Source organism: Hyaena hyaena, unplaced genomic scaffold (assembly GCF_003009895.1).
Source record: "Hyaena hyaena isolate Hyena2069 unplaced genomic scaffold, ASM300989v1 scaffold_1, whole genome shotgun sequence".
Classification (NCBI taxonomy): domain Eukaryota; kingdom Metazoa; phylum Chordata; class Mammalia; order Carnivora; family Hyaenidae; genus Hyaena; species Hyaena hyaena.
The window spans coordinates 7,907,030-7,933,488 of NW_024080633.1; the positions used below are offsets into that span (position 1 = coordinate 7,907,030).

Genomic DNA, 26,459 nt, shown 5'->3' on the forward strand with positions numbered 1-26,459 from the left:
CCCCACGAAGACACGTGGGAGCAGATAATACACACGCTCACGGCCCCGCGGACAAGGAGGTTCCTGCCTCTGGACTTCAGCTGATTCTCTCCTCCTGGACCCTCGCCTTCCGCTCTCGCCCAACACCGCTCCTCCAGCAAAAGCTTCTCCCAGAGAAACAGGCCTCTCTCCCTGTCTTCCCCCCAACCCCACCCTCTACCCCCCCCACCTGTCTTCTCAACCCGTAACCCTTTCTCCATGTGGCCGCCAGAGGGGAGCCCGTTTCACCCAGCCAGACCCACCCGGCTGACAGCAGCTTCTCGTAACAGGTGGAATGAAACCCCAGCTCCCCAGCTCCTTATGAGCTTCAGTTCCAGGTCCCCCCACAAGGAGCCCCCTGCTGGCAACCCCACTGGCCACTCGCTCGACCTTAAACAACATCTTGTTTCTGCCTCAGGGCCTTTGCACTTGCTGTCCTGATAGCCTGATGCACCCGTCTGCCTGATAGTTGCAGGAGTCAGGACCTGCCTTGTTTTCAGGCCTCAGTTCGAATAGCACCTCCCCACAGAGGCCCGTGCTGACGCCCTCCCTGACGCAGCCATCCCTGCGTTCGTTTCTCCTGCAGAGCCGTTGGTTCTGAAGCGATATTACTTGAGGGTCTGGTTGTTTACTGTCACGCTTCCCCATCGCACCATCGGCCCCGTGCAGGCAGGGCTTTTGCCATATTCTCCGGCCCCCCCCCCCCCAGTACCTAGAAGAGCGTAGGGGCTCAGTAGATGGTTGATAAATGCTCGTTGAGTGAATGCATAAAGGGTGTTGTGATGGACAGGGCAGAGCCGCGGATGAGTTAGGAAGCAGGAGGTGGAAGCTAACTGCGGAGGTAAACTGAGGCTAGGGGTGCGCGGCATCCGAGGCCAAGGATTCGTCCAGAATTTCAGGAGACGGCTGAGGTGTGTCTGTTCTCCCACATTTCATACCCGCCCTGAACCCGGAAGGGGCCCGTCGCGTGGGGACCCTGACGGTCCTGTCCCCCCCGCCCCCCAGGAGTGCCCTGGGCTGTCCTGACACATTAGCACAAACTTGCTGGCTTAAAATAACAGAAACTTACCCTCTCAGGACTCCCTGAGCTCTGGGGGCCGAGTGTTGACTCCTCAGGGTTCTGGGGAAGGTTCCAGGCATCTGGGGAAGGAAGGCTCCTTCCTGACCCTTCCAGCCCCTGGTGGCGCCAGGCGGCCCTGGTCCGTGGGCGCGCCGCTCGGATCTCCGCCTTTGTTCTCACGTGGCTTCCTCCCTGTGTCCGCGTCCCTGTGTCCTGTCCTCTCCGGAGGGTCCCTGTCACTGAGTTCGGGGCTCGCCCTAAATCCAGGGCGATCTCGTCTCAAGCCCCATCTGCAGAGACCGTATTTCCGAGGTCCCGTGTGGATGGAATTTTGGGGGGACCCTAGTCAACCCTGTGTCGCCCCCATTTCCTTGTCAGCACGCGGCCGCCTTCCACATGAGGGGCCCCCCCGGGGGGGGTGGACACCGTGCCCACGGAGAAGGCCTGACGGCTGTGTGAAGAGGGGAGGTCAGACAGGGCTCCCGGTGTGGCCCCCGCAGGCCGAGGTGGAAAGTGGCTTGATAGACTCTGCCCAGCCCCCCCCCCCACCCCGGGAAAGCTGCAGCGAGCCTGGAAGTCTCTGGTCCCCGTCGTCCTGGACAAAGACAGCCCAGGCCGCTGCGACCAGACGGTGCTGGAGACACCCACGAGGGCTGCGCAGCGATCCGAGCCCTGGCCTGGGGCGCCTGACTGCCTGTCTGGCTCCAGCTGTGTGACCTGGGGCCGGTGTCTTCACCTCTCTGTGCTGCTCTCCTATCTGTGAAATAAAGCCAGCAATCCCTTCCCCCTGGAGGACTGAATGAGGAAGTATGTGGACGCAGATCTGGGTGTGGCCCCAGGTAACGCGTGTGTAAGGGTTACGTGCTATGACGATGGCCAAAAACTTAAGTATTCTGGCAAAAAAACGAACAAAGCTAGAGGCAGAGGTATAGGCAGTGTTTAAGGATCTAGCCGGGCCCGAGGGAAAGCCCCCGTTTTGCTGACCCCGGGAGAGGTCGGGGCTGGGGAGCCCCCGTGTTCCGAGCCAGCCCAGCGGAAGGAGCGTACATCCACTGGGTGACCTCGTGACGCTTCCCGACCTCTCTGAGCTACAGCTTCCTCGTCTGCCGAGGGGGTGATCGAGCCCACCTTGGGTACCTACCTTGTGGCGACCAGAAATAACATAGGGGCTCGGAGCTCCTATCCCAGAGCGGGGCCAGCAGGGCAGGCTCTGGGGCTCAGGGAGGGGCTTTCCAGGTACCCGGAAGGGCCTCGGCGTCCGGAGCTGGCTGGAAAGGACTTGGTCCGGGAAGGCCGGAGCCCTGCAGCCTGTAGGGGAGACCAGGGACACGTCTGGGGGGACGCGTGGGGCCTGTTCTGGACCGGCAGCACCCCGTCCAGCCGGTCCCCTGAGGGGCGTGATGCAGGGGGCCCTTCGTCTTACAGCCGCCGAGCCTGCCTTGTTTGGAGAGCAGACACGGGGCGGCGGGGAACGCGGGGTGGGAGGGCGTCCCGGTCGTTTCGTTTCCGGGGCTGCAGCCCCACGGGCGGAGGGCGGGGCTCGCAGTGCCGGGTGCCCCGTGTCCCCAGACCTCTGCAGGCTGAGGGTGGAGGGCGCATCTTTCAGCCCCGACACGTGGTGTGCACACACACATGCCTACGGAGACTTGTATGCACACGCGCGCCACACACACGCATGTGCACAGACATGCGTGGACATGTGAAGAGACGTGCACAGACAAGTTTGCACACTGATGTGCATGCACGCATGTGTGCAGATGTGTGCTCAGAGACGTGTGCACGCCCACATGTGCACACATGAACGTACACGCCCATGTACATGTGTACAGAGACGTGTTGTGCAGGCGTGTACGCACACACACACGGACACATGAATGCATACACGTGCGCACAATACAGAGACACGTGCACACACATGCACACACATGCGCGCAAATACAAACGTGTTTGTGCTGGCACGTATGCATATGGAGATGTGTGCGCACAATACAGAGACACACATGCACACAGACATACATGCACACATGAACGCACACACATGCACGCACACATGTACACAGAGACACACATACGTGAATGCACATATACACAGACATACGTGCACACGTGTGCAGAGACAGGCATGCACTCGTGCACACGGGGATATGTATGCACGCACACGCGCTACAGCTAGGGCCCTGTGTTGGTAGAAAAGCTGCCTTCTCTGGACAGAAACTCATCCATGGCGGCCAGAAGGGCGGGAAGGGCACCTGGCCCCAGGCCTGACCTGTCCAGCTGGGGGTAGGGGGGAGCCTCACCCCTGCCTCGTGCCCTGGCCCTCACATGTGTGTCGATGCCCACGGTTCAGATGTGGGATCAGAGGCTCAGAGGCGTCCAGGGACACCCCCGGGTCCCTCCTCGTCTCCAGAGGCCCAGCCGGAGGTGGGGCTGCAGTGGCCTGGGGCAGCTCCTGACTCCTGGGTGTCCCCCCCCCCCACCGCCACACACACCCACGCTGAGAGGCTGAGTGGCGCCGTCTTTCCCCTCCATCTTCCTGGCCTTTACCCTCCTGCCTGCATCGCCGGTGGTGCCCCACCGGGCCCCCTTGTTCCGAGCCGCCTGGCACCGGGCGCGGGGTGCCCTGTGTCCACACACGGCCCTCAGCTCCCCAGCGGGGGCTCCTCGCTGCTTTCTCTGTGCCCCCGGGAGCACCTGCCCCCCTGAGTCACTGGGGGCCCCCCAGCCGGTGTGCGGGCGCTGCTGCTTGCACGGCGCAGGGGGAGCCGCCACACGGGCCATCGGCCACCAGCTCCGCGGCGGGGGCGGCGTGTGAGCGGGACGGGGACACGGGACCCCGCGCGCCCGGTGGCCGCCGCTCTCGGCCCCACACAGGTGCAGGCCCAGATTCTGTTGAGCTGAGCTTTGCGCGGCGGGTGGCGGGCGGCGGGCGGCGGAGCCTTCCAAAGGTAGCCGCCATCTGCTCTGTGATAAAAAGCCCGGAGGATGATAAATAGACAAGTCGCACTTTTATTGGATTGCAGCTCGGGAGCAGCCACTTTGGGTTTGGCACCGTGTTAACGACAGATTTCTGCTTCCCTTGCAAGGCCTGGCCTCGCGGGGAGAGCGCCAGCAGCCGCGGCCCCTCCTGGCGGGAGGGGGAGCTCCCCGCCGCCCCCTCGCCTGGAGGGCGGTGCCCCCACCCGCCCGGCCCCTGTAGGGTTCCTGCTGGGGGCCTGCCTCACGCCCCCCCGCCCCCCGCGGGGTCCGGCCGAGGGGTTCCCAGCCCAGCTCTGCCCCCGATGGCTGTGTGTCTCTGGCAGACCAGCTAACCTCTCCGGGCCCCATCTGTGAAATGGGCAAGTACTGGCGTTTACGGAACAGGCTTGGAGGCTCTGAGTAATGGCTGCATACGTCGCGTTTGGAAGAGCGCCTGGCGTGCACACGGTGAGCGTTATGTAAATATTAGCTGCTGGTATCTGCGCCACCAGCATAGCGCTCTAGTCGGGGTTGTGCTTCCGGAGAGCCTCGCCTGGCCCTGGCATCCCACCGCGGGGGGCCTTGTGGGGTCAGGGAAGAGGGGTTCATTCCCAGGAGGACCCCAACTCGCCCAGGACTCCAAGCCCCCCGCCACCCCCGTTCATCCCCGCACTCCTTCAGTAAAGGCCCTGGGAGGCAGTTGCAATGCTCTGTGCCTCAGTTTCCCCAGGTGTCAAGAGAGGATGGTATCAGACGTTCCCTCCCGGCGTCGGTGAGAGGCTTCGGTGGGACGGTCCGCCGTACCTACCCCCCACCGGGGCTGGTGCCTGGCGCCCAGTAGGTTGCGCCAACGGTGGCTCCTGGTGTCGTCAGGGTTTGGGACACTGAGGTGCCAGGGCGGCGGGGGCAGGAATGAGAAGGGCACAAGGGGTGGCCCAGGGCAGGGCGTCCCTGCAGACCGCCCACCGGCGGGTTGTCAGCCTGTGTGGGGGCAGGACCCATCGCGTGCCTGGCCCCGGGGGCCGAAGCCTCGGCCTGGGAGACGCGTGGACAGGACGGGGACAGGGGAGGTGGGGCACGTCAGCTCACGTCTCGGAGCCTGGGTTTCCTGGTCTGTGTCCCAGGGGCCCTCCTGGGCCTCTGCTGTCCCCAGCTGACCTTCTTTTCTCTCTGCTGGCACACAGCTGCCTCCACCCTGCCCTTTCCCTTCCCCCACCTGCAGCCCCTTCCGGAGCCCCGAGCGCCCTCCTCGGTGCCGCCCACGACGTCAGGTGCTCCGCGTGCCCACACCGGGCTTCTATTTTCAGCCAGGACATGAGCCGGGTGCTGACCCTGCGTGGGCCTCTCCGTGTCCAGGAAGCCGGGCCAGGCTCACCGTGCCTGCTCTGTGCGCAGACAGTCGTGGAGAACACGGGTGGCCCGGGGTCCTAGGCGCGCCTCTGTTTCCCCCAAGAGGCTTCTCGCTTCACCCATCAGCAGCCGGAACACACCAGGAAGGGGAGCGTGGGGTGAGAGGTCCCACCAGAAGGGGCCCACACGAGCACATGGTGGCCAACAGCTTGGGCTCTCAACTTCAGAGCTCAGATCCCAGCCTCACCCTTTGACCTTGGGGAGGTGACCTCTACAGACCTTGGTTTTCCGATCTGGAAAATGGGGCTGCTACAGGAACGGGCCACACGGGTACGTGTGCACGACTCAGCACGGCACGTGGAGGTGCTCGGGACACGCCAGGAGCCCCCCCCGCGGGGCAGACACTCTCTCCCACCCCCCCGCCCCGTTTCCCCATTGGAACGTCCCCGCCACCCCGTGGGCTGGCCACCTTCCTGCTTCCCAGATGAGGCAAGTGACGCTTGGCAGGGCTTAGAGCTTTTTTAGCATCTTCTAGTTAGCAGGCGGCAGAGAATGAATGGAAAGGCCATGTACTCCCCTCGACCGCGAGGAGCTCGGAAACGCGCCCAAGACGCGGTGAGCCAGGATTTTAGGTGTGAGGCCTGACCACGGGGCGCCTTCGCCGGCCCGGCTTGGAGACTGCGCGCCCAGCCGCCACTGGGCCTGCTCAGCAGAGTTCCAGAGGCGGGCCTCACCTGCTGTCGCATTGTCCTCGGGCCGCCTCCCTCCTGGTGGGGCTGACTCAGGGAGCAGCCAGCGGTACAGGGGGGGCGCCCCGCCCCCGCCCCGGGCACCTGAGTGCACGGGAGTCAGCCACAGCTGGCGAGCGAGGGCAGGGCGGCCTGGCTGGCTCTCCTCCCGGAGCCAGCTCCGGGCTCCGTCCCTCGTCCCTGGCCCGTCACCTTCTCTGGAAAAGGGTGTGTACAGACACCGAAAGCCAGATAAGGGTGATTCAGGTCTGAGCGTCTCCACCGCGCTGTGCATTCCGACTGCCCGGGGGCTTTGGAAACACACCTGGGCCCAACCTCAGGGATCCTGCAGAGCTTCTGGGTCTTTCCGTAAGCTCTACAGACACCTCCAGTGCACAGGGTAGAGAACCCTGGCCTTCAGGAGCCTGTGCTCCTTTATTTATTTTTGAGAGCGAGGGAGAGAGCGAGCGAGCGGGGGAGGGGCAGAGAGGGAGACACAGGATCGGAAGCAGCTCCAGGCTCTGAGCTGCCAGCACAGAGCCCGATGCGGGACCCGAACCCACAAACCGTGAGATCATGACCTGAGCCAAAGTCGGACACTTAACGGATGGAGACCCCCAGGCACCCCAGGACCCTGTGCTCCTTAAATAACTGTCAGATATTGAACGGTGACATTTCAGAAGCACAGAGAGGCTGACTGCAAGGGAGGGAAGACGCATATATTGAGTGCTTACCGTGTACCTGGAGGTGCCCCAGATGCCTGACATATACTTGTGTTCACCCCAAGGGACGTGAGACCCAGAAAAAGGAGGGGGCCCCCTGGGGGGTACGATGTACCCCTTTCCTTCTGGGGCCTTCCAGAAAGAGCGACGCCCGACTTGGGGCCACTTCCCCCTCCCGCTCGTGGTGCCTCTTCCTCTCTCCCTCCGCCGAGTTCATCAGACTGGTAGGCGGGGGTGGGGGGGCTGGGGCACTGCTGGCAGCCCGCCCCGGGCCGCCCACGGCCCCCCTGCCCCTGCAGCCCCGGGCAGGAAACCACCAACGTGCTGGCGACAGAGGCTGGCGCAGCTGCTGCTAACAGGTGAGCCCTCCCGAGCCGCGTCGCTCCCAGGGCCTCCTGGAGAAATCCGTAATGAAGTGCAGCTGTGAACTCCGGTTTTGGGTCAGAAAGGCAATCTCTCATCTCTCCCTGCAGCAATTGAGTCGAAAATCCGGGAGCCGTGTGCCTCCCCCGCCCTGTGCTTCCCCCCCCCCGCCCTCCCCCTCCCCCACGAGGCGGGCATCAATATTGACGCGAGCAGAGGCAGGTGGCCCGGGGGGCGCAGGGCGCGGGCTGGGGAGCGCCTGCAGCGGCCTCGGGGGGGCCCGGCGAGGCGGGAGCCGAGGAGCAGCTGGCCAGGCTGCTCTGGGAGGCGGCGGGGCTGTTTTTCCTCTCGTTTTAATTGGTCTTTGTGACTCTAATGGCAGGCCCTGTTCACCTAGCCGGCAGCATGTTGGCCCGGGGCTCCCGCCGCGCACCGCATCTGAGGCGTTCGGGGGGCCCGGGCAGCTGTCCCGGCGTAACCGACATTTCTGGATGGTGCTGGGCCCGGAAGGGCCTGGAGAAACAAAGCCGGGGGTGTCCGGGGATAAGTCAGGGCCTGCGCGGGGATGGGGGGGGGGAAAGGGGACGGTGGCCTGTGGCCCGGTGACGCAGCCTGCGCTGGGGGCGGGGGGGGGGTGCGCCTGGCTGGCTTCCAGATCAGGCCCTGTCACGCCACCTTCGCACAGGGTCACCTGAGAAGCCGGGCCCTGTAAGGCCCAGACGAACGCTGGCCAAGGAAAATGGACGCAAGTGGGAGCTGAGCGGCGACTCCTCTGCTCCTCTGGGGGCTAAGCTGACAACGGTCCAGTGGTTTGTTTTCTGGCAGCTAAAGACTCACTCGGTGAACACAGGGCCCCTCTGAGGAGGCAGCCCCACCGACCGGCCCACCACTGACCGACCGCAGTGGCTGTGGACAGGAGCTCCGGGCCAGCACCCCCGGCTTTGCATCGCTGTGTGACCTTAGAGAGATGGTTTGACTTCTCTGTTTCTGCTTCCCGTGACGTGTAGAGTTTGGGCGAGAAGAGCCAGTTTGTGAATCTGATGGTGACAACACTCTGTTGTGTTCCTTTGCAGCCGATCCCCTGTCCCCGCGCCCCGTCCCTCTGCAGCACAGAGCTGTGTTCTGTCCCTGTGGCTCTGCCTTCGCTAAGACGTCATGTGGTCGGAAGCCTTCGGTGCGACGACTTTCACGTCTGGTTTCCTTGCCTTAGCTGTTGAGACCCACCCAGCGGGTGTGAACCTCGTGGCTGCGGAGTGGTGTCTGGTGGTGTGGACGCACCGCGAGGGTTTGTCCGTTAGCCTAGACGTGAGGGCGGGCTGCGAGCAAGAGAGGTTTCCAGAGCCCGGGACCCAGGCGCCCGCACACTCTGGGCCGGGTGAGGCTCTGCTTCCTGCTCCCAGACGGGTCTGCCTGTGACTTGCTCTCCTGTCTCTCCCTCTGTTTCTAAGGACCCCGATTCCATCGGGGGGGGGGGCCACTCCCCCCTAGAATCCCCTCCCAAAGGCCCCACCTCCGAATGCTGTTGGAACCCGACTCAGGGTTCAGGAGATCCCCTGTGGCGGGGGAGGGGGGCTCACAATCGTTGAGTCTGGCAAGAGCAGCTTGCAAGGATCCCAAGAAGCCTGTGGCATGTCTGTCCCCTCTGATGGTGACACGGAAGCCCAGGGACCACAGAACAGGCCCTTCCCTGCCGGCCTCTTCCCTGTGTCGGGTCCCCAGAGAGCCCGAGGCCCACGTGCCCCAAGCAAGAGGTGTCCGTGCCCCAGCACCCCTCGTTCCCCCGGCACCGGGTCTGACCTTGGCCGAAGACGCCTCTTTGTCCCTGCCGGGGACTGGCGGCCGGCGCAAATGATTGGATTTTAATAAAACGGATGGGAGCGCGGGAGCAGTTCAGCGCCCTGGCCCGGGCTGAGGCCCTGCAATTAAACTGATTATGTCTCACGAGTCAAGCTGTCTGACTCCGTCCGCATCGCTAATTTGGCGGTGCTCGGCGGCCCAGCCAGCGCGCCTGCTTGTTTATTTACCCAGCGTGCACGAGCTGGGACACGCCGGCGGGGCGGGGTAATTAACCGGGGTGGTGAGCCTGGCCGGCCTGCGTGCTCCCGCTCCGGCCACCCACCTCTCCCCTGCATCCGAGCCTCACCTCTCCCCTGCATCCAAGCTCCGGTCCTGGCCCCGGGGGAATTGCCGCAAGACTTTAACAGCCTTGATGCGCGCCCCCCCCCCCACCCAGGGCTCTGATGCAGTTGATCTGGAACTGTGGCCAGGCCCCTGGGGTGTTCAGATCTCCCCCAGGTGAGTGTGACTGACAGCCCCTGGCCTACCGGACACGGATGCTTCTAGAATCCCAGATTGGGTGCTGCCTCCTTCCTGGGCTCCGTGGGCACCGACCCTTCTCATGTGAAAGCCTGTGGTCATCTCCTCCTTACGGTTCACGGAATCCTGGAGAAGGATCCGTGCACAGGGACCTTTGGGGTACACATTGCCTGGGAGAAACATCTGGAGGGTGGGACTCTGGGTCTTTTCCGGGCAGTGTGTTGGCGTTTTCGCTCCCGTGTACTTTGTTAATGGACAAAGTTATTATTGAGCGCCTCCTTTCTGACAGATGACCCGTCGGTGTTGAGGGTGGAGACCCCTGCACGCGGGGGTAACGGGGGGCTGCTCGCTGCTTCCACCCCCACCCTGTGGGCCCCGAGACTTTTAGCTGGAGACCTGGTCTGCCCGGGGAGTGTGTCTGGCAGTAGTTACCCCCTTGCCTGTGTGTCTTGGGCTCCGTGCCCCCCAAGAAGGGCCCCAACATCGCCGGCTTTGTCCCAGGCGGCCTGGTATGGGCACAGACCGCCTCTACTAAATGGGGGTGCTGCGCTGCCAACCGCAGGGCACACTTCACTTCCCACCGTGGATGGAGGTTCTAGATTTTGGCACCAGCACAAATGGTGGGTGGTGAAGGGAGCCATTTGGGGGAGCTCTGCAGCGAAAGTACCGGGGACAAGGGGACCCTGGGCTGCCGGCCGAGCCCTCGCCCCTCTTCCCTTCCCACAGTGCCTCCTCCGAGGCCGTGCAGAGGGCTCTGGGAGTGAACAGTGTGAGGGCTCGGCCCTGGGTGCAGGACGCATCAGGGGCTTGACAAGCATAATTGATTGGGAAAGGGGAGGTGGCAGGTAGGCCAGCACCAGCCGTGCAGGGGTGGGGGCTGTGGTGCTGCTTGGTGAGAGCCGGGCCCCCTTCATTAGAGGGAGTTGGGGGGTGGGGATGGGGCAGGCCTCATCAGGTGGCGGCCCAAGGGGCCTGGGAAGGGAAGGGGTGGCCCTCGCCTTTCCTACGAGTGACATCGCCCCATGCCCTTTCCCCTCCCTGCCTCGCTTTTTTTTTTAATGTTTTTTTTCATTTTTTTATTTCTGAGAGACAGTGTGAGCAGGGGAGGGACAGGGAGAGAGGAAGACACAGAATGTGAAGCAGCTCCAGGCTCCGAGCTGTCAGTACAGAGCCTGACGCGGGGCTCGAACCCACAAACTGTGAGATCACGACCTGAGCCGAAGTCGGACGCTTAACCGACTGAGCCACCCAGGCGCCCCTGTGCCTCACTTTGCAGAAGGTTACACCCCACGCTAGTCTGGGAAGACACCCCCACCATGCACACGTGACCAGGGAAAGCCATAGGGCCAGCCCCACCTGCTCCAGCCTCTCCAAAGTGCTCTCACCCTCAGAAGCTCTGGTGGTGGCCCCAGGGCCCGGGTCTGAAGCCTGGAGCTGAGTCCCGCCACCTGTCTCCATCCTGGGCTGAAACGCTCTTCCCTCTCAGCCCCCCCCCCCCCCCCCCCCCCCCCCCCCCACCGAGAGTGAGGCCCTGTCCTGTGCGCATCACAAACACATATCAACTTGGGTCGCCCTCACGGTCACCATGACAGAAGGTGCCTGCAGTGATCCCGTTTTCCGGAGGAGGAACGGGACCCGCCGCGCGAGGCTAACAATGTGCCTGGGGACGCACCGCTGCCAAGGTTCAGGGCCGAGATTTGACCCTGGGTGGCTGCTTGCCTTTCGGCCGCGGCTCACCCCTGGCCGCGGCTCACCCCGCCTGGCCCGGAGGAGACCGCCATCTCGGTGAGCGAAGTCGGTCCTGACCCGGAGGAGGGTTCCCCGAGGGGTTCCTCCAGGTGCCGTGCGGGCGTGCAGTGCGCAGCGAGTCTGCCGTCCGCGTTCTCGCCCGCCTTCTCGGAGCCGGGACACCAGACCCGGGCAGGTGGCGTCAGGAGAAGGGACATCCCAGGAGGGAGGGACTTCAAGAGGAAAGGCTCCCGGGGGACCTGCCGAGTTTGCTGGGAGCAGCGAGGGACCCAACCGCCTCTGCCACGCTCTGCCTTCCACTGTGCTCTAGAATTTCCAAACTTCCGGTGCCCGCGGCGGCAGGCAGCCCCCCATCTCACACTGCCCTGGAATAGAGGCTGGTGTGCTGGGGACCGGGGCCCGCTGCGAGTCCCCAGGGGCCCCGAGGACAGGTCGTTTTCCTGCTGTGTGTGCGCGTGCGTGTGTGCAAGGACTCAAGGCAGGCCCGTGGTGTGCAAGAGGCTTCCCCAGCGTCCGTGGGCAGGAAAAATGCGGCTGGTGAGCGCACGGCCCGGACCCGAGAAGCAGCAGCCCTGGGCTCCCCCTGCCCCCCCCCCCCCAGAGGCTGGGGGGGCTGGGCTCGCAGAAGGAGACTCTGCCGTTCACGTGAGGACCGAGAGAGTCCTGCTCCCGCTGAATCACAGCGCCCCCCTCCCGGGCCCGTCTGGAGTCTTCTCTCCAGAAGATGCCAGTTGGGCCCTAAGTCCTCTTCCCATAAGTGAGCCTCCAGCCCAGGACGGCTGAGGAGGGCGGCGGGTGCTGCCTCCCCTGCGCTTTGCCGTCCCCAAGAAAGGGCAGCTGGGATTGTACGGCCAAGATTCAGACAGGGCGGGGCGGGGGGGAGATGGGGGGTCTGAGGCCCCGTCAGGCTCATCGGGAAAAGGTCAGAACCCCAGAATGGGGCAGACAAGGGGCAGGGCGTGGGGGGTAGGGGGAGAGAGAGTGCATCTCCACCCTGGACGCAGAAGCGGGGGCCCCGGCCAGCGCCCCCCAAGAGGTCTGTGCCCGCGTGAAGGCCTGTGGTGGTCGCCTCCGTACGGGCCCCGGGAGTCCGGGGGAAGGAGCTGAGCACAGGGGCCCCCGGCTGCGGCCCAGATGTCTCCCTCGCGGCGACCAAACGTGCCAGTAGCCAGGCTCGGACAGTCCCAGGTTCTTGGCGTGTGCGCGCAGGGTGAGGCGGGGCGGGCTCCCTCCGAGGGTTAGAGCAGCGCAGTGAGGTTCGCCCGAGCGAGACCGAGGCTGACTCGGCCTCAGCGCGCAGGCGTCCAGCGTCAGCACGGCTGGACAGGGGGCAGACATGGGGCCGAGGGAGCTGCCCTGAGCGCAGAGAAGGTGACCTGAGGCTCGGTGCTGCGCCTGCCCCCCGCTGGCTTCCCGAGAACAACAGAGTAGCGACTAGCACCTTCGCTGGACCCACTCGCTGTGCACCGCCCCGTTCTGACCGCCCTCTCGGCACCGCCTGGCGTCCTTCCACGGCAGATGAGGGAGCTCCAGACCCTGTGTCCTCAGGTTTGCCTGGGTCCCCGCGGTCCTGCTGGCTGCTGGTCTCTGGGCTCGCTCACCCTGAACGTGGCATCGTGGCCAAGACAGAACTTGCGCAGGGGAAGGGGGCTTGAAGCAGGTGGTCCGGATCTGGGAAGCAGCCGTCACCAGCCCACACAGGTCCTTTATGACGCTTCCTCGAGGCCGACGGAACCGGTGCTCGGCATGCGCTGATGAGCAGAGTGAAGGCTGGGTTTCAGCTCCCGTTAGCCGTCTCATCCAGGCGCTCTTGTGCAGTGGACAGCTTGGACAACGGTGCTTGGCCCCCTGCTCCCGGGGCTCCCACTGGGTCCCATTACCACCCTCCCCCACTTGGCTGTTAGGGGCTCAGAGCACAAACCCAGTACCACCCAGGAAATGTGTCACCCTGGGAAGAGTGGTGGACTCATTGCCATGGCCCTGCTTGGTCCCTTTGCCCAAGTATTGTATCTTCCCATGTGCAAGGCTGAGCACCTCTGGCTTACTGCCCTCTACAGATGAGGGCACTTTGCCCGAGCTCACGCGGCCGAGCTGATGTGGCCGTTGGAGCCTAAGCTCCCCTCTCCTCCCAGGAGCTTCTCAGAGTTCCCACCAGGGAGAGGCGCCCACAGTTCTCTAGAACCTTCTCAAAGAGTTCCCACCAGGGAGCGGCGCCCACAGTTCTCTAGAACCTTCTCAAAGAGTTCCCACCAGGGAGCGGCGCCCACAGTTCTCTAGAACCTTCTCAAAGAGTTCCCACCAGGGAGCGGCGCCCACAGTTCTCTAGAACCTTCTCAAAGAGTTCCCACCAAGGAGCGGCGCCCACAGTTCTCTAGAACCTTCTCAAAGAGTTCCCACCAAGGGGCGGCCCCCACAGTTCTCTAGAACCTGTTCTTTCCCTTTTGGGATGAAGAAAAGGGGCCTCTAGGACCCCACACAGGACACGCCTCCCCTACTTCCTTGGCGCGTGGCCGGCTTGCCCCACAACTGCTCTTCGGGGACGAACAAGGGCGCCCCTCTTGCTCTGGGCAAGGCGGGGAGGCATCGGCGGTGGTGGGTGCTGCCCTGGCCACCGGGACTTCTCCCTGAGCTTGGGGCAAAGATACAGACATTCTCTTCCAAAATACCAAGCGAGTTCAAGGTCAGACGGGCCTGGCCGGGGAGAGCCTGTGTCCCTGACCCTTACAGCTGCTATTCTCAGTCTTGCCTGTACATCGGAACCCCCTGAAATCCAGAAGTACTGCATTGTAGACCTACGGATGGGGATGGTCGGGCCCCATCCCCAGAGACTGTGAGGTCACTGGTCAGGGGCGGGGTGCCAGCCTGTGTGTTTTTCAGACTCCCCAGGGGGTTGGCGGAGGTGAGAGCCGTGCTCACACCGATACCTGCCACACGGGAGGGACACCAGACTCTACCTGGAACTGAACTGTGTGCTAATCTGCTGAACGATTCAGGAACCCCCTGAGGAAACGCAGTACAGTTAGGTGAAGCCAGGCATGGAGCTTCCAGAAGCAGGGGACGGGGATGGGAGGGGGGGACTGATGTGGGGGGAGGTCGTCTTTGGAGCACTGAGACATAGGACACACACACAGGGGCCGTCAGGGTGCTGCAGGCCTGAACTCTCAGAAGGATGTCCACAAACCCAGGAACTTTCCAGAACCTGGGGCCGTGGTGGGGAGTGAGCTGAGGAACCGGGGTGGGGTGGTGGGGAGAGCATCTGGTCTGCTGGAGGCTGGAAGTGGCTGCAGGCAGGTAGCAGGTGTGATGGCGGCTGGGGAGGGGCCTGCCCCGGGGCGGAAGTTTAGGGGATTTCAGCTCAGCTGGAGGAAGAAGTCCTAGAGGAGCAGGCCCAGCTTGGTGCCAGCCTCCCGGGGAGGAGGGGTTCTGAGTGGGGGGAGACCCAGCTACCCACTGGGAGCCTGCCTGAGGCTGGCGCTGAGATCTGGGGCTCCGTGGTTCCTCGCGGTGTGGGGGCAGCGGCCCTGGCCTCCCCCCACTAGATGCTAGTCGTGCCCCCCATTACCAGAAAAGTCTCCAGACCTTGCCAAATACGGGGGACGGCAGGGGGGCGGCGGGAAGAGGGCCGAACAGTCCCCAGCCCCACCGAGAATGGAGAATCGCTGCCTAGAACAATGGCTGCTTTCGGGAACCCCCTGGGTGCTTTAATGCGGTCTGGGTCCAGCCCAGAGGTTGAAGTCATCGCGCTGGGGGAGCCCCAGGTGATCTGGGGGGCTGGGGTGGGGCGGGTTCGGATTGCCCCAGGGTGTTCTAACGGGGCGGGGGTTCTTCGAGCCCCCTTGGGGCGGCCTGTCTCTCACACTTGAGTCTGAAGAATCACCTGGGTGATGGCCCCAAAGAACGCGGCTCCGGTTAATTAGAAGCACCTGGAATTCTCAGGCGCCCTCAGGTGTGGGAGACGCAGAGCCCCTTGGCGGCCTGAGACTCCAGGGTGGCCAGGCGGCCACTAGGACCCCGGGCACCTCCCGCTGGGCTGCCTGCCGGCGGTCCGCCCGCCCCGCCCTCCCCTCCTCTTCCAGCCGGGGTCTGGGCCTCTGGCTCGCCTCCTCCCCCCTCCTCCCGGTGACATTATCCCAGTCACCCCCGCCCCGCCTCCCTCCTCTCCTCCCAGCCGGTGGCTCTCAGCGCCGGCTTGATTTAGTGGGCGTTGGAGGAGAAAGGCAGCTTGAAGAGTCACTAAGAGCCCCGTGCTCGCCAGCACTTATCTGGAAAGGAGGGGCCGGCAGCCCCGGGAGGGCGCGCTGGGGCGTGGGGAACACACCTCCCCGGCGGGGAGGGGGCGGCGCAAGCCCGCGAGGTCAGGGGCACCCCCACCCCCAGCGGGTGCGCAGCGGAGTGGAGGATGGGGGCTGCGCCTCCCTGCCACACCCCCGCCAGGGTGCCCCTGCAGTCGCCTCCCGCGGGCGGGGCTCGGCTCCTTGCAGCCCCAGGTCGGGGAGCTCGGAGACCCCAGGTCGGGAGAGGGGTCGGGTGGCTTCCCAGGGACGCGTCCTACAGGGCGGAGGAGGGCCCCCACCCCTAGCCCTTCGGTTGCCTGCCTGCCCTCCTCTCCGGGAGCCCGGCCCCCTCCTCCTCCCTGATGGAAAATACAAAAGGAAAATGCGCCAGTGCCCAGGTCCGGGGAGCCCCAGCCCGCGGGATGGAGAAATGAAAAGCGGCCCCAATTAGAGGCTTTGGTTCTGCAAACTTGATGCTCCGCACTTGAACTGTCACGGCGGAGCCTTAATTAGCAGCGGCGGGGGAGAGGTCAGGAACAACTCAGCAGTCCTGACAAGCGCGTTATCAAGTGCAGGGGAGCGGGGGCTGCCCGGGGAGCGGGCGGGGCCGCCGGGAGCGGGGAGGGCGGCGGGGGCGCCGCGGCGCGCGGGGGGCGGCGGGGAGGAGGCGCGCGGCCCGGCCGAGCGGGAAGGGAATAAAATGGTGGCTGCGAGGCGGCCGCGTAGCCGCGGCTGCTGGTGCGCGAAGCCTCCGGCGGGGGCGCGGGCGAGGGGGCGCGGGCGGCGCGGGGCGCTCCTGGGGGCGGCGTGACAGGCTGCTCGCCCCCCCTCCCCCCGCCCCGGCGCCGCGGCACCTCCCCTGAGTCCCCGCAGCAGGCAGACGGGGGCGCAGCGGGCAGGGCGCACGGAGGGCGGCCGCCCCCAGGAGTCCGAGGCTCCAACCCCCCCCCCCCCGCCCGGTTCCCCGTAGGGACATTCCGGGCTGCCCCGTGACCCCCGATCCCCTTGGCACCGCCGGGGTTCACAGCCCCAGCGCGCCTGGACGCCCCCCACCTCCCGCCGTTTGGTGACCCTCGCGCCCAGGCCGCTGGCGATGCCGGGCAGCTCCTCCTAGACCCCCTCCCCCCGAGCCCCCGCGGCCCTGGAGGGGGTGGCACACCATGCTGGGTGCGAAGACCTGGTCGAACCTGCTCCAGAGCCTCAGTAAGTGACGGGTCTGCCGCCGGTGGAGAGGGGGAGGGCCCGGGATGGAACTTTCTGGGGGCCCGCCGCCCACGCGCCCTGTCCTGTGACCCCGGATTAGCTCCAGGCCCAGGCACGTGCCCCCCAGGGACGCCTCCCAAGGCCTCCTCATCCTGTCAACTCAGAAGCCAATCGATTTATTATTATTATTATTTTTAAGTAGAAAAGCCCCATCTGCCGTGGGGCCAGGGTCTGGGGGATGAGAAGCTTGGGGAGTCCCCAGATTTTGTCCAGGGAGGTGGCTTGCCTGCCGCAACTGAGGGGCCTGTGGCCGCTTTGCAGCTGGGCCGCCCCGCATGCCTCCAGGACACCAGCCCTGGGGTGTGTGGTGCCGGGTGTTTGTTCCCCCTTGTGCACTATTTTGTCACAACCTGCGCCCCTCCCGAGCCATCATAGTGTCACCTGGGCCCGTCGGGGCCCTCTGAGCAGGCGAGCTTTCTCACCGTGTCAAGGCTGCGACCTCGAATTGCTGGTGGCTAGTTAGGTGGTGAGAAGGTAAGAAGGGCCGGGGAGGCTCCAGCCCCTTTTGGAGAGGGCAGACCCCTGAGGCCCAGGGGCACCCCTGTAAGCTGATGGTGTGCACGTGGCATTGGGCCCCCAGGTCCGGGGCTCCAGCCAAGGGCAGACGAGGGGGGTGACCGAGCGAAGGCCCTAGCGGACGGAAACCCAGGCTGGGCAGGTTCTCATCAGCTCAGCTCCCCACCCCTGCTAAAGGTTGGGCACCTTGACCTCCAGGTGCCCTTCCCCCGTGGCCTTCTCTTCCAGGTGGGCCAGTTTGGGGAGAGGGGACTGGCCAGTGGGACCTGATTGGCCCCAGGGCGCCGCCCCCCACTCTGAGCCCAGCCTCGGCTCACCCTGCTGGGGTCTCCCGGCCCCCCCCCCCCCCCCCCCCCCCCCCCCACCCAGCCCTGCGTCTCTCTGCGTATGCTTCTCCGCCTGTTTGAACTGCAGCTTTTAAAGCTTTTTGCCTTTTGAAAACTCGGGGGGGGGGGGAAGGGGGAGGGATGGCTTGTGGAGAGGTCATGAACAGTTGATGATTATAGTCCAGTGGGTAGAAAGAGCTTAAAACAAATCCCCGTCCATCAGATGTCGGCTTAGGTGGTTTCCAGAGCTTTCCTGGGGGGTGTCGGCGCGGGGGCCGCGGCTTAGACCCAGGTGGAGGCTTTTTTCCTCTCCGCCAAATGAGCCTACCCGGCTCCCCCTGAAGGGTTTGCTCGGCTCTCCTCTCCGCTGGCCCTTCCTCCTGCCCCCGAGGGGCCTCAGACGCCCCTGGCCGGCTGCATGCCCTTGGCCAGGTCACTCAGCACCTCGAGGACTTTGGTTTCCCCAGGGACCCCCAAATAGGCTGATTCTGGGGCCACGCGCTGCCATCTGCCCCAGCGGATGGTCGGACCGCAGGCTTCACACACCCGTGTCACCCGGTCTCTTTGGAGCTGCGAGGGCTTTACCTGGTTCCGAAGCCCAGTGGTAGCGACGGTGAGGGCTGTGCTGGGAAAAGGAGGCTGCGCGGGGAAGGGCCGGCTGGGTGATCCCACCCCCTTCTGACTGTTGCAGGTGAGGGAGCTGAGGCTCAGAGAGGTTCAGCTCACTGCTCATGGTCACACAGCTGGTGAGGTGGTGAGGGGAGAGATGATGGGGGCCCCGGGCAGTTCTACCCCAGGACCACGTCCCCCGCCACACACCCACGGCCCCAGAGAGCAGTCCCCGGCTCCATAGCAAATGGACGGCATCTGTCAGGTGCGAAGTGAGGGCCGCTGTGAGGACTGCCCCCGCCCGCCATGCAGCCTCTCCCCAGCTGAACCCTATGTCCTGTTGCGGGGGCTTGGCCGTTCTCATCTCTTAGCGCCGTGGCCGCTGGGGAGCCTGTTCTCTTAGCCCCCCGTGCTGCGTGACCTCGGGCAGGTGACCTCCCCTCTCTGTGCTGCAGTCCTCATCTGAGCAGGTGCTGTGGCTCTGCCCTCCTGGAAACACGCACCTGTCCAGTTAGGAACGGCACCTGCGGGCCATCAGCTTCGTCAGCTTCAGCTGGTGTTGCTTTTTCTTCCACCTGGAGAGGTCGTGGGGTGGATCGCCCCCAAAGTGGGGTTGGGATCACCTAGCCGCCTGCCAGTCTACAAGGGGCTGGGCTCTGGCGGGGGGGACAGGGCGCGGTCATTGTGTGCTGCAGTGAGAGGCGGGGGCAGCCAGCACCCGGCCTTGCGCCTGGGGCACCCCTGAGGGCCAGCAGGGGCTGACCTTCCCCGCTGCCGGTGCTGATGGGCCCGGACCAGCCTCCTCGGGCGGTGGGGGTGTTTATAAACCGAGAAGGTCTGGTGACAGCATCTCTGGCAGCGAGGAAGAGAAGTGGGGGTGGGGGGTGGCGTCGTTCGTGCTTTTGTTTTTCAGTAAGTAAACCAGACCAGCCATTTACAGGTTTGCAAGTAAGTTTTGCTTTATCTGGGGCGGGGATTCTCTGGAGGTCCTCGGCCAGGAAAGGAAGCTGCAGGTGAAGAAGCGGGTCGGAGCGGGTGGTTTAGGGTGGTTTAATCGCCAGACCTGGGCTCAGCGCTGGCTTGGGCGGCCTGCTGGCAATGCCGGGCCCTCGTTAGTTAGCCTGGGGCCCCTGACTGGTCCACGAGCTCGGAGGGCTTCGATTCCCCGATCTGCCTCCCTGGCTGTGTGTCTTTGGGTGAGAAGCCTAACCTCTCTGGGTCTCAGTTGTCTTCATCAACAAGGGGAGATCATAGCACCCATCATGGTCCAGGTAGTTATCGCTGTGCGACAGATTGTCCTCACGAAGGGGCTTAAAACAGCACATAGTTTGCTCTTGAGTCCGGGGCTGGTCGACCTCTCTCCACTTCCCGGACCCAGTCTCAGACCCGCGCGCCGTCCCTTCTGCTGCGTTCTAGTCTGGGGGACAGCCGCCAGAGCCCACCCAGGTTCGAGGGCAGGGGACACGCTTCGCCTCCAGAGGGGAAGAGGGTCAGAGAGTTTGTGGACGTGACTCGAAGCCCCCTCCCAGCTCCTCGGGGGGGTGGGGGGTTGGCCTGCGTGCTTAGTACGGGTCAACAGTACGCCAACTCAGAACTACTAAATGTCAGCGCTCCTCCGAGCTGGGTCCCGGAGAAACTCTGCATCTGGAGTGACCTGGGGGCCAGGGGGCCAGAGGAGAGCGTGTGGGAGGGCCGGCTCACCTGCTCCGTGTTAGGATTCTCTGCCCTTCCTTCCCCTTGTTTTTAGTGACCCTTGACCTTCAAAGCCTGCTCTTCACCTTTTCCTCCTGTCTCTGGCCTGAGTGCCACTCGTCCACCTCGAAAGTCTTGACAGAGGCCCCCCTCACCTCTCGGGTCTCTGATGTGTGTGCATTTAGGGACCCTTGAGCCACAAAAATGGGAGATTGCCTCAGTGGGACAGGGAAGAATCCAGAAGCAAATGCATGACCTTGGGCAAGCTCTTCCCTTCCTGAGCCTCCGTCTCCCTGACTCCCTGAGGAAGGGAGGAAGGGCCGGCCCAGCCTCCTGGGTCCTCACCTGGGACAGCTCCTCAGGGACAGGGAGGGCTGACTGACTCCCCCCCCCCCCCCAGCCCGCCATCTCCCTCCCGCCAATGGTCGTTAGGAACAGAAGCGGCGACAGAAATTGTCTTTTGCCTTCTATCAATATCTAAGAGTCTGCGATCTGGAGAAAATGGGGTAATGCTACCATTAGTATCCTGGTGACGTTTCGTAGGTGATCTTTATTGGGGGTACAGTGTCCCCCAAAGTTCAGGTCTACCCAGAACCTCAGAATGGGAGTGTTTTTGGAAATAGGCAATTAGGTGAGGATCTGGAGAGGTGATCTTCCTGGGTTCGGGTGGCCCTAAATCCCATGATTGGTGTCCTCATAAGAAATTAGGGAGGGGTGTCTGGGGGATCGGTCGGTTAAGTGCCTGACTATGGATTTCGGCTCTGGTCGTGATCTCGTGGTTCATGAGCTCGAGCCCCGCATCTGGCTCTGCGCGGACAGCGTGGAGCCTGCTTGGGATTCTCTGTCCCCTCTCTGCCCCTCCCCCTTCTCTCCCAAAATAAACTTTAAAAAGAAGCGGGAGAGAGTAAATTCTGTTGTTTTAAGGCACCAAGGTTATGGTCATTTATTGTTACAGCCCGAGGACACAAGCTTCCTCATTACTCTCCTTTTTCTATATCTGTAAACTGTGTTATGAGTAGAAATTCCATCTATTCCCACTAGCTCCGAGGACCCTGGTATTGTGAGGTGGCCAGAAGTACAGACGCACCTGGCTTTGGGGACCTGGGAGGCTGCGCTGTCACTTGCTCTCCGGTCCCCATTTCAGGCGAGAGAAATGAGCGGGTCTGGCAGAAAGGAAGACCTCTCCAGCCTGAGCGCACCGAGCCCGTCCCTGGCCCCATTTTAGCCGCCGCTCGTCACTGTGGAAGATTAGGGACGCCAGAGGCTTGGGGATGGGGTAGAGCGAGGAGCCTTTTGCCTGTCAGCCCCCCACACCGGGTCGCAGGTGCCCCGGGACCCCGTCCTCACTGTCGCCTCCAATGGCGGCAAGGGGCCTGGAGGCTTGTCACTCCTGTTCATCGCTGGCCCGAGAGGCTGTCCCCTCTGTCCCCAGGTCCCCTCCCTCTGGGGTCTGCTCTGCAGGAGCCCCGTCCATATTGTTGGGTGGCTTATCCCCTCTTAGCCTCTCCTAGAAGGCCAGCGACGTGGGCCAGCTGGTCTGTTCCCCACGACATCCCAGCACCCAGAATGTGCCAGAAGGCGTCGGACTGATCAGGACCCTTGGGGCCAGCGGGGCGTCTGCCTCCCTCACCTGACCAACGCCCCCGCACGCCCGGCCCTGGGCTCCGGGGAGCGAGCGCTTTGGCCGTGTAACTCGTACAGCAGCCATCAGCCGGTGCTGGGCAGATGTGGAAACTGAGGCGCAGAGCAGGGGCAGGCAGGGGCGGGGCTGGGCCCCTCAGGGTTCGGGGTTCGCTGCAGCCCGGCCCTCCCGCCCGCTGTGTCCCAGGATCTGACAGACACGGTGTTCGCCCTGTTCATCTCTGGTTTCCTCTGGTGCCTCTTGCCGGGATCCTCGGACGGGGGAGGGGGGGGCCTGAAGTCCCCTGGGGCAGAAAAGCAACTGAGTCCCAGGCGGGGAGCAGTGGGGATCTGTCGCCCCCGCCTCCGAGTGGAGAAGCCCCTGTGACCCAGCCAGTGTCTCTTCTGATCCGAGGCGATGCACAGCGTAACGGGTGGTGTTTGGTGCCTTCTTACGAGGAAGCAGAAGCCCAAACGGAACCTAGGGAAAAAAAGATAAAATAAAACCCAGTGAATTTTTAATAGCGATTATCTCCTGACACATAGCACGTTGCCATCTGGCCGACACAGAGGCCCACTGCAGCTTGGTGCCGGGGGGCGGGGCGGGGGCAGCGGGGGGGCTCCTGCTGGCAAGCCCAGGCAAAATTCCCCCGCCCCCGCCCCCTCCCCGTGTCGTAGACCCTCACCTGGTACCTGATGACCCTCCGTCCTCAGCTGACCTGAAGGGACAGCGGGGCTCCTGGCGTTCTGGCCGGAGCAAGTCCCCCTGGTCCGGGCCACACCGGGGGGTGGCCTGGGCCGGCCTGTGGAGGGCTCCTCCAGCCGTGGTTGCTAAGCGGCCCCTCGCGGTTGGCCCCCCCGGGTGGACCTTGACGGTTCAGGGGAGCAGTTTGTTCCCTTGTCCCTTGCAGATGTGAGGATGGGCGGTTCCGTGTGGACGCGCCGGGCACCCCCGTCGTCTCGGGCTGGGTGCTTTGTCGTGAGACTCTCGCTGCGTCCTCAGTAGGACATCAGGCGGCCTCCCTGCCCCCCCACGTGCCAGCTACACCCCCAGCTGCGACAACCAGGGGGGACGTCACCCCGTGTCCCCCAGGACGGCCGAATGGTCCCGGCTGAGAATCACTAGCTTAGGGTAAGTGGGGGGTTTGGGGGTTACCATAAAAAATCACAAACCGAGGGGCTTAAAACCACACGACTTTATCCTCTCCCAGCTCGGAGGCCGGGGTGCTGAGTCCAGGTGTCGCAGGGCCCCCCTCCCTCTGGGGTCTCCAGGGTACGATCCTTTTGTGGTTTCTCCGGCTCCGGGGGGGCTTCAGGCGTCCCCTGGCTTGTGGCCGCGTCCTTCCCGTCTCCGCCCGTGTGTCTTCATCTGCTGTCCTGTGTCCGAACTCCCTCACCTTATAAGGACACCGAGTCCTCACATCTGGGGCCCCTCTAATCCTGTATGACCTCATTTTATCTTGATTATATCTGCAAAGACTCCGCTTTTAAATAAGGTCACGTCCCGAGGTTCCAGGAGGACATGCATTTGGGGGGACACGACTCAGCCGAGGACGAGCTGCTGACAGCCCCCCCCCCGAACGGCCAGCTGGGCTGCAGGGGGCGCCTTCCGCGCAGGCAGTGGCCGTGAGCTGAGGTTTAAGACCCGGGTCCACCTGGAGAGAAGGTGGGGGGGCCCAGGGGTGGAGGCCCCTCTGCTGCCCCTTCTGGGCCCCTGTGGAGAGGCAGGTGGTGGCAAACCCGTGTCACAGAGCTGGGACCTCCCTAAGGCCCCCCCGCAGTGTTTGCAGGAGCCCGGGGTGGGCTCAGCCCACAGGTTTGGGTCCAGGGCTGGTCCTGTCGCTTCATGGCACCTCCTGTGGTTGAATTGTCCCTCCAGGAAAGATACATTCACATCCCAGCCCCTGGTGCCCGTGAACGTGGCCTTATTTGGAAGTAGGGCCCTTACGGACGTGATAGGGTTGGGACAAGGTCGTATTGGGCTGTGACCGCCCCGATCCAGTGACCGGTGTCATACATGGTGACAAGCACGTTCGGTAGGATCCCTTGTAGCCAGGGCCACGTGGGTTGGAGGGCCGCGTCCGCAAGCCAAGGACGACAGCAGGAGCTGGGAGAGGCAGGGAGGGCGTCCGCCACCGAGAGCCTTCGGAGGGAAGGCGGACCCGCCGCCTCGCCTGGGGCTTCGGGCCCCGCACCCGGAGGGCATAGCTTGCTGTGTATTGAGCCCCCAGCGTCTGGAAGTTTGCTGAGTCAGCCCCGGGGCGCTGATGCCCCACGTCCCAAGAGGGACCGAGGACTTCGGTCTCCCTCACCCGCTTCGACAGTGCTGCGTTCCCCCAGGAGTCTGTGTTTCCGGGGCGGCCAAGGCAAGGTCGCCCTCCCCGGATGCCGGCTTCCCGGGGGCCACATCCCTGCTGGACGGGGAACCACCGGCCCCTGACCTCCTCCTAAGGGCTCAGAATCCTCTGGTCGCAGGGCGGGGTGGCCAGGGCACCACACCGGGCTTGAGAAGGAGAGGGAGCCCGAGAATCCACCTTTCCGTGAAATATTTGAGGTCCCCTCCAGGCCTCTGCAGCGGCCCCGCGGCGAAGGATGAGGTTTCCGAAGCCGTTGGCCGTTGCGTGAGCCCAGGTGAGGCGACTGGCCTGGAACCGAGGTCCGGGGAGCTGTGCCTGCCTCTCCTGGGCTCTCTGGACGTCCCTGCCGCCCCCAGCCCCCCCCAGCCGGGGCTCCCCCTCCCCACTATGGCTGCAGGGGCGAGGCTGGAGCAGAGAGAGGCTGAGGGAGAGGGCTCCGGGCAGGGCTGGCGAGGCAGAGCCCTGAGTGGGGAACAGGTTTGAAATGTTCAAGAAATCGCACGGGTACCGGTGGCCGGGGCAGCAGGAGAGGAGGGGGCGGGCGTGGGTGCCGTGGCGCCCAGGACGCGGCCTGCACTGGGGTCCAGGCGGGGGCCCTGGGAGGTTTCCAGCAGAGGCGGGGACGTGGGCCAGCCTCCCTTCCCCCAGGTGCCCTGGCCTCGTGCGGAGGGTGGAGCCGGGGGCCAGGGCGTTTGGCTGCTGCACCAGGCTGGGGGAGGGGCGCAGGGGGCTGGGTGGGCAGGAAAGGAGAGGCATCGGTTTGGACTGTCCTCTGGGGAAGAGTGACCCGGGCCTGGCCGCCTGCTCTCTGACCGATTACGCGTTTCTGACGGTGTCGTCTTCGCAAACAGCCGCCTCCCTCCGCGCCCTCCTCCCCACCCGACCGTGCTGACCACGCTGTTCCCACGAGCACGGAGACCAGCTAAGAGGTGCAGGGAGGGAGGCGGCGGGCAGGCAGCCGGGGTGCTAGAAGGACGTTTCGTTTCTCCGCCTGCGGCCTTGTCCACAGTTACACCTGAGTGCCTCTCGCGGATGGTCTCTGCCCGCTGCGGGGAGAGCTGTCCCTGCCTGTCATCTCTTGCCACCGTCTCCCCTCCGCCCTCCTCCCCCAGGGCTGGGGGACGGGGATGCTGTGATGTCCCTGTGCCCGTTTCCAAAACGAGTGTTGCCTCGACGGCCCACGCTTCGGTCCTGACCCCCTGTGACGTATGGGACGAGCCGCGCGGCGCTGCTGGGTCCGAGGCCCGGGCTTCGGCGTCTGAATCCTGCCCGAGCCTCCTGCTTGGCTCTGTTCTCTAGGCGGCTCTGGCTTCCCTCCCGATTCGGGCAGGGGGGTGGGGTGGGGGAGACCCCACCTCCTCCGGGCCACAGTTTAATGTGGCCCGGGGACGATCTACTGTGACTTGCAGTGACATTTCCCGTGGATTAATCGACCCGCTCCAGGGCCTCCTGACTCCTGGGGACTTGGCGCCCCCTCCGTGGCCAGAATCCTGACTCTTCCATCTCCTTCACCCTTCTCTGCCCTCATCAGACAGGTGCCCGCCCCCGGGGCAGCCGATTTGCAGGGAAGTGTGAGTGCAGACGCATCTTGGTAAATCTTTAATCCACGAGGGCTCCGCAAAGCTGCCTTCCCTGGCGGGTGGGCAGATTGGCGTCACCAGACCATGCACAGCCAGCCCGAACGCAGCTTCTGGGGCTCTTCCTCCTGCAAGGGGCGGGGGGGGGGGGGGCTGGCTACGTCTGGACCCCTGCACGCTCGGCCACCAGCTGCCCCTAGGGGTGCAGAAAGGTGTCCGGAGGCAGGAGCCTGGTCAGACTGAGGCAGAGACAGACTTCTGTCTCAGACCCATCACGATGCTGGGGGTGTTCCTTAATACCGGCCCAGCCCTCAGAGGCGGGTTTACTGTCACATGTGTGCAGTGTCTGCTGCGCCGGCCAGTTCAGGACCCCACATCCATCCGTGGCTTCTGAAGCCCATGTCTGGTGGCTGAGCCTGTGAATTTCCGGGCAGGAAGTTGGCGGGAGGAAATGAGGCTCTTGCTTCTGCTGCAGAAGAGGAGGAATGAGGGGGTGCCTGGAGGTGGGGGGGCTCAGTCGGTGAAGCATCCGACTTCGGCTCAGGTCATGATCCCACAGTTTGTGAGTTGGAGCCCCGCGTCGGGATCTGTGCTGACAGCTCAGAGCCTGGAGCCTGTTTCAGATTCTGTGTCTCCCTCTCTCTCTGACCCTCCCCCACTCGCGCTCTGTCTCAAAAATAAATATTAAAAAAAAAAAAGGCAACCAGTGGGAAATATTCTTGAGGCGTGCAAGGCTCCTGTCTAAGCACATAACAGTCTCCCTGCGGGCCTGAGGTGCCCGGAGGGGGTTCCTCGGTAATTTGGAGGAACCCACCTAGGTTGGGATGCCAGCGAGAAGGGATGGCAGGACCTCCTTGCACCTTCTAAGCCTCCACCCGCGTGCACACGTCCGACAGTCCCAAATAAGGCAGGCGCTGTGCGACCTGGGATAGCACCTTACGTTTTATTTCATTGCATTTCATTT

The 26,459-nt window shown here is 64.1% G+C and overlaps 2 protein-coding genes across 4 annotated transcripts in view; one reads left to right on the forward strand and one right to left on the reverse strand.

Annotated features, from left to right (window-relative positions):
- The window catches only part of GSE1 (Gse1 coiled-coil protein), a 233,661-nt gene that overhangs the window by 52,393 nt on the left and 154,809 nt on the right, over window positions 1–26,459 (forward strand). The gene's annotated exons all lie outside the window — the stretch shown is intronic.
- Window positions 3,783–16,889, reverse strand: LOC120228738 (basic proline-rich protein-like). Its single transcript, XM_039227307.1, has 9 exons — window positions 16,589–16,889; window positions 16,091–16,331; window positions 13,757–13,824; window positions 12,863–13,012; window positions 12,420–12,580; window positions 11,250–11,512; window positions 7,590–7,709; window positions 6,118–6,329; window positions 3,783–4,237 (listed from the first exon to the last, which is right to left on the reverse strand). The coding sequence occupies exons 1-9, from the start codon at window positions 16,887–16,889 to the stop codon at window positions 3,783–3,785; spliced, it is 1,971 nt and encodes a 656-aa protein (XP_039083238.1).

What these genes read in the sequence shown, in the direction of transcription:
- LOC120228738 (XM_039227307.1), bottom strand. Translation starts at nt 16,889, where the DNA reads ATGAGGAGGCCTTGGGAGGCGTCCCTGGGGGGCACGTGCCTGGGCCTG. An exon ending in GGGGTGAGCCGCGGCCAGGG is followed by an intron (nt 7,710 to 11,249) that starts GTGAGCCGCGGC and finishes TTGTTTCTCCAG; the next exon opens with GCCCTTCCGGGCCCAGCACC. An exon ending in GCCAACATGCTGCCGGCTAG is followed by an intron (nt 6,330 to 7,589) that starts GTGAACAGGGCC and finishes ACCCTTTTCCAG; the next exon opens with AGAAGGTGACGGGCCAGGGA.